The sequence below is a fragment of the Plasmodium gaboni genome, chromosome 13 (assembly GCF_001602025.1).
Source record: "Plasmodium gaboni strain SY75 chromosome 13, whole genome shotgun sequence".
NCBI classification, from domain to species: Eukaryota; Apicomplexa; class Aconoidasida; order Haemosporida; family Plasmodiidae; genus Plasmodium; species Plasmodium gaboni.
Genome location: NC_031493.1, coordinates 912,159 through 919,658, shown reverse-complemented (window position 1 = coordinate 919,658; position 7,500 = coordinate 912,159). Strand labels below are relative to the sequence as shown.

Here is a 7,500-nt window from a genome sequence, read left to right as displayed (position 1 = left end):
AATTAATCATCTCTTTTATTTCTTTATTTCTTTCTTTATTAGTTTCATGTAATACTACATTGTTTTTTTCATATTCTATAACTAAGAGCTCTAAAAATATATATTCTTTTAATAAATCTTTATATTGTATTTTTAGTTTATCTATACTTATATGATTTATATCTTTTAATATTTTTTCATAATGTGTCCATAAGAAATTACAATTTAATTCATTTTTTAATTCACATTTATTATTATGATCATTATAACTATTGACAATATCATTTTTATTTTCATTATTCTTTTCATTCATATTATGATTTTCTTGTATGCTTATCAACTTATCATTTTTGTTTTCCATAAATACATTCCAACTGTCATTAAACATGTTTGTATTATTATCAAAAATATTTTTTAATATATTTTTATCAACATTTAAATATAAATATTCATTCATATTATCATTATAACATGTTTGTGTTTTATTTAAGCTACTTGTCATTTCTATATCTTTATTATTATCCTTACTTAGATATATATTATTTATATTTTCTTTTTCTAATAATTCAAGATTCTTTATTTTTATTAAATCATTTTCTTCTTTTATTTTATTCATTTCAATTTCTAACATATGTATATTATTTACATACATATCTATATCCTTTTTTAATACAATTTTATTTTGTTTAATTTCTTTTATCTCTTCTTCTTTTTTAATTAGAATATTTTTCATATTATTTATTTCTTCATTTATATTCTCATTATATTTATTTAATAAATCATCGTATTCTTTTTTAATTATATACAATTCATTTTGTAATTTTTCCTTTTCTTTTATTTCTTCCTGTCTTTTATTTTTTTCATATAATATATTTTCTTCCTTATGTATGAGAATATCATTTTTGTTATTTATTTTTTCATTTAATATATTTTTTTCTTCATTTAATATTTTTTTTTCTTCATTTAATATTTTTTTTTCTTCTTCTAATATATTTTTTTCTTCATTTAATATATTTTTTTCTTCATTTAATATATTTTTTTCTTCTTCTAATTTTTTTTTTTCCTCATTCAATTTTTTTATTTTATTTATATTATCATTTTGTTCGATCATATAATTTGATTTATCTATATTAAGCACCTCTACATTATTTTTTAAAGATTCTATTTCTTGTTTATTACTTTCTTTTTCTTTTATTAGTTGATCTCTTTCTTGTATGACTTGTTCATGATATTTTTTTAATTCTTCATTTTTATCTTCTAATGAGTTATTTAGTTCGTTTAATATATTGTATTTATTTTGTAGATTATCATATTTCTCTGTCATATTTTGAAGATCTATTATGTTATTATAAAATTTATTTTGTAGTTCATTACATTTATTTGTTAATGTGTCATTTTGTTTTTTTATATTATCATATTCATTTTGTATATCATTACATTTATTTGTTAATGTGTCATTTTGTTTTTTTATATTATCATATTCATTTTGTATATAATCTCTTTCTTGTTTTATATTATCATATTCATTTTGTATATCATTACATTTATTTGTTAATGTGTCATTGTGTTTTTTTATATTATCATATTCATTTTGTATATCATCTCTTTCTTGTTTTATATTATCATATTCATTTTGTATATCATTACATTTATTTGTTAATGTGTCATTGTGTTTTTTTATATCATCTCGTTCTTGTTTTATATTATCATATTTATTTTGTATATCATCTCTTTCTTTTTTTATATCATCTCTTTCTTTTTTTATATTATCACTTTCTTCTTTTATATTATCTCTTTCTTTTTTTATATCATCTCTTTCTTTTTTTATATCATCTCTTTCTTTTTTTATATTATCATATTCATTTTGTATATCATCTCTTTCTTGTTTTATATTATCTCTTTCTTCTTTTATATCATCTCTTTCTTTTTTTATATCATCTCTTTCTTGTTTTATATCATCTCTTTCTTGTTTTATATTATCTCTTTCTTCTTTTAAAATTTCTATACAATGACTTATATATTCCAAAATAGCAAACCTATTAGACATATCATCATTTTTTATTTCTTCTTGAATATCATCAGAATCTTTTCTATTCACCATGGAGATATCTTTTTCTTCTATACATTCTTGAGGTTCTATATTATATACGTTTTCATTTATGTGTTGATTATCTAATATATTTAAATTCGACAAAACATCATGATCATAAATATTTTTACTATCACAAAGAATATTATGATCATCTTGAATATTATTATTATTTATTTTATTTATTATATTTTTTTCTCTTTTGTCATTTTTTAGTGTATATAAAATATTTTTCAAGAGCTCTTCTAATTTCCTTGTATCATTTTTAATAGAATTATCGATCGATAATTTATTTTGTTTATTTATATCTTCACATAATGTAGAATTACTATTAGATATACAAATTTCGTTTTCATTTTCAACATGTTCATATGTAAGTTTAAATTCTTTAGTTGATAAATTTTTACCAATAGTATTATTTTGTTCAGAACTTTTATTTTTTAATAAATTATTATAAGTATCATCTAAATTTTTTTTTTTTTTTTTCTTTAGAATGTTCTCATTCAAATATATTTTTTTTTTATCTTTAAAATTAATATTTTCAAAGGACACATGTCTTAAATCTTTAAGCATATCATTATCTAAAACATTTTCATCCTTATAATAATTTTTATGTTTTAAATCATACATATTATTCATTGAATTACTCATACGATTTTTTACAATATTCTTATTCCCTATTCCGTTTGAATTATCATAATAAATATCTTTTTCTTCTATAGGTTCATCTGTTATATTAACATTATTATCATTTAAAAGATGATCATTATTTTTATTATCATCCACATTATGCATTATCTCATATTCTTCTTCGTGTTCTTCCTTTTCATCATTAGATTTGTGTTTATTTTCATCATTAGATTTGTGTTTATTTTCATCATTAGATTTATGTTTATTTTCATTAGAATATATATTATTATTAATTTTTTTAGAATAATCATTTTTTTCCATTATTTCACATTTAGTATTTATAATATTTATAATATCTTTGGTTACATTAGATATATCATTTTCTTTCTTTATTTTAGATTTTTTATTACTATTACTTTTTTTTTTTTTTATATTATTTTGTTTATACTTTTTATAAAATTCCTTTTCTCTATGTTTTTTATTTTTATTTATTTGTATATCACCATCTGAAAAGTTTATATATATATTTTGATTTTTATATATACTTTTATTATTATTATTTTTATTGTTTATATTTTCTTTCTTTTCTTTTATACTATTATTATTTTTTTTAATAATAATCTTATTAAACTCATATGGTAAATAATCTACATAATAATCATCATTAATAGACTTATTCAAAAGATGAATATTCTTTTTTTCTTTCATATAATTTTTGTTACTACATTCTGATGTATTACTATATATAGAAGATGAAGAATATAAATATTTAATATTAAAGTTGTTTTCCTTTTCTATATGTTCATTTGAATATTTATCATAATCACCTTGTGTTTTTATATTATCATCATTAATATTATTATTATTATTATTATCATCATTATTATTAATATTAATATTATTAATATTAATATTTTTCGTTGTGGTGTCATCATTTATATCAAAAATAATAGTATTGTCTTTTTGTTCTTCTGAAATGTTATAATTCTGTTCATTTAAAGAGATACTTATTTCTCTCTCCTCTTCATTTAAATTATTATCATTTTGTTTATCTAATCTTTTATATATGTTTCGTGCATTATTTAAATCTATACATTTTGAATTATCTAAAGAATAACTATAATTATTTAACAAACTTACGCTCTCATAAGACATTTTTAAATCGTCCATACTGTCTACATGTATTATTGAACTATCATCATCATCATCATAATTATAATTATGATTATTATTATATCCTTTTAAAGAATTTAAAGAATATTCAAGAATATTATTTTTGCCTGACAAGTTCAAAAATTCATTATCCACATAATTTTTATCCACATGATTTTTATTCACATAATTTTTATCCACATGATTTTTATTCACATAATTTTTATCCACATAATTTTTATCCACATGATTTTTATGCACATAATTTTTATTCACATAATTTTTATTCACATAATTTTTATTCACATAATTTTTATTCACATAATTATTATTTATAGGACTAGGCATTATATCACTATTCTCATACTTTGTATCACAAAGAATATTATTATTTTTATTTATATTGTTTTTTTTTTTTTTAAAGTTTAAATAAAAATCATCATATGATGAAGATAAGATATTTTTATTTTTTTTAATTTCATATAATTCTGGAATTGTATTTGAATATGTATTATTATATGTTTCGTTATGAATATAATTATTATCATATTTATTTTTATCAAGATAATTATAGAAGTTTTCTTTTTTTTTTATTTTCTTTTTTTTTTGTTTTTCTTCATGTATTTCTTTTAAAATTTTAGAGGCTAAGTAAAGGCCTCTTCTGATATTATTTTTTGTGTTTTTTTTTTTTTCTTCTACATCTGATGTGTATTTTTGAGATTTCTGCGCATATGTTTCTTTAACGTTATATAAAGGGGAATTATTTTTTTCATGATCATAATAAATATCTGAATCATTCATATTGTTAATATTGTTAATATTGTTAATATTGTTAATATTGTTAATATTGTTAATATTGTTAATATTGTTAATATTTTCAATATTTTTAATATTTTTAATATTGTTAATATTGTTAATATTTTTAATATTTTTAATATTTTTAATATTGTTTGTACTATTTGTATTGTTCATATTTCTTTCTTCTATTTTCATTTGCTTACTTACATTTTCATCATTCTCGAAATAATCTGATAGATTCAATTTTTTATTTGTTTTATGATCCATACTATAAAACCTTTTCATATTATTTATATTATCTAAATCTTTTCCTACCCCTTGCAATTTATTAATGCTATTCATTTTTGTTTCTATAATGTCCATATTTCTTATATTTTCATTCAATGCCTCTTCAGAATGATCATTAGAATGTTTATCTTCTTTTATATTTTGATTCTCCTGATCATCATGAAACATACTGATTATTAAATCATCATCATCGTCATAATATTTAGATTTATGTAAACCAATGTTGTTACTATTTTGTATATCTCGACTATCTTTACTTCTTAAGGATTCATATAAATGTTCTTCATTGTATTGTTTTATATTATCTTGACAGTATGGATCTTTATTTTGATCCTTATGAAAATCGTTTGAAAAAGATGAGGATTTGATAGATTTACCATATACACTAAAGAAATTATCATTACTGCTTATTAAGTTTATATCATCTGGTATCGCTGGTAAATATTCTAAATTAAAAGAATCTGATAAATGAGAAAGTGATTCTTCTAAATCATCATGTCTTCTGTCATTATTAATAATATCTTCTTCTACTTCTTGATCATGATAAAGTTTGTTTTTTGAGATCTTTTGTGTATTTGCCCTATGATAATAAGTATTCACATTATTGATATTAGACATATCATTTATATCATTTATATTATTCATATAATTCATATTAGACATATCATTTATATCATTTATATCATTTATATTATTCATATTATTCATATTATTCATATTAGACATACCATTTGTGGTATGCCCCATATTTTTGCTTACACTTTTTTCATTCTCCATAGTAGCAACATTAAAAGAAAAATTAGTAACAGCCCCTTCATTTGTTATATTGTTATAATATTCCTTACTATAATCATTAAGATTCATTATATAATTTTTATCATTCTTCACTTCTTCATTGTGAGATATCCTATCAGAACCTTTTTGTAATACATATTTTTTATAGGTTATATAATTATTTGAAATATTCTCTTTAGTTCTTTTAATGTCTTCTATATGTGAAGATAAATTATTATCTTCATTTAAATTACATAATTTTATATGTTTATCATAAGAATTATATAAATGGTTATATTTCTGTATATCATTAGAACAATCATTTTTATGTATTTCATTTTTATGTATTTCATTTTTATTATTTAACGTGGGTAGAACGAGCGAGTTACATTTTTTTATCATTATGTTATTTTTATAAGGTTCATTACTACGAGTAAGGCTAGTATATTTTTTGTGTATGTTATATTTTTGAATATTATGTGAATCGAACTGATCTTCATTTTCTTTTGTTTCTTGTTCTTTGATATTACAAGGTAGAGAATTATATGACGTGTGTCTCTTGAAAGGGTAATAGTATACATAGTTATGATTATAGCTACAATGATTATTATTACAATGATTATTATGATTATTATCACTACAATCACCATCATCACCATCATCATCACCATCACCATCATCATCATCATCATTATTATTATTATTACCAATATGATCATTTATATATTTTTTCTTTATGTCTCTACCTTCGCTGTAATATTTGTGTATGATACTTTTGATTAAAACACTATTTCTTTCCTTTGAATTATTTTCATTTTTTATTAAGATTATATCTTTTTTATTTTTTCTCATGCTTTCTATGTCATATAAGAGTTTATAAGAGTTAACTATTTTATTACGACTAAGGTGATTCTTATTTTTTGTATGCTCCTCATTTATCATATTAACTTTATTTTCATTTTTTTTTAGCAAAGAACTAATTTTAGTTATTTTTGATTTAATAGATAAAATAGATGATTTATTTAAATTAATTTTTCTTTTATTCTTTTTCAAACTAGCAAATTTATTGTTCATTTCTTTTTTTACTATACAACTTTTGCTCTTACATATTTTATTTTTAATTGAATTTTTTGATATTATAATATTTTTTAACATCATATTTTTCTCTTTATTTTTTGATTTACCGAATATGGAATTGGTGTCTTCCCACTTTTTATCACCATTCTTTTCCTCCTTACATGAAATATTTTCATTTTTAATATCCCTTTTATAATATTTTTTGGGCGACGAACCTAACTTGTTTTTTTTATTCACAGGCGAGCGCGACAACATATTCAAATGAATAAATATAAATAAATAAATATATATATATATCTTTCTTGTGTTGTAACTGTTGTATGTTATCTGATTATTATAAATATGTAACTATTATATTCTTAAAATTAAACATATATATATAAATATATAAATATATATATATATATTATATGTTTATATTTATTTATATTTTTAATTCCCCTTAAACAGTTTTGCGGATTTATAAAAAAAAATAAAAAATAAAATATACACTACCCTAAGAATGTATATGGGCACTCATCCCAATTTTTATATTACACAAGAACAAGAAAAAAAAAAAAAAAATTAAATAAATAAATAAAATTATAACTGTATGTCTTAATAATATTTTTTTTACATTTTGTGTTTAAGTATATGTCCTACTTTTATATGAAAGAACCAACAAAAAAAAAAAAAAAAAAAAAAAAAATTTAAAAAAAAAAAAAAAAAAAAAA

The 7,500-nt window shown here is 18.9% G+C and overlaps 1 protein-coding gene across 1 annotated transcript in view; it reads right to left on the bottom strand.

Annotated features, from left to right (window-relative positions):
• Nucleotides 1–7,042, bottom strand: part of PGSY75_1325400 (hypothetical protein) — a gene marked incomplete at both ends in the record, with an annotated part of 10,233 nt that extends 3,191 nt beyond the window's left edge. The window contains one exon of the mRNA XM_018787314.1: nt 1–7,042. This exon is cut by the window's left edge and continues 3,191 nt beyond it. Coding sequence (XP_018640056.1) covers nt 1–7,042 — 7,042 coding nt within the window.
• Between the last annotated feature and the right edge of the window lie 458 nt (nt 7,043–7,500).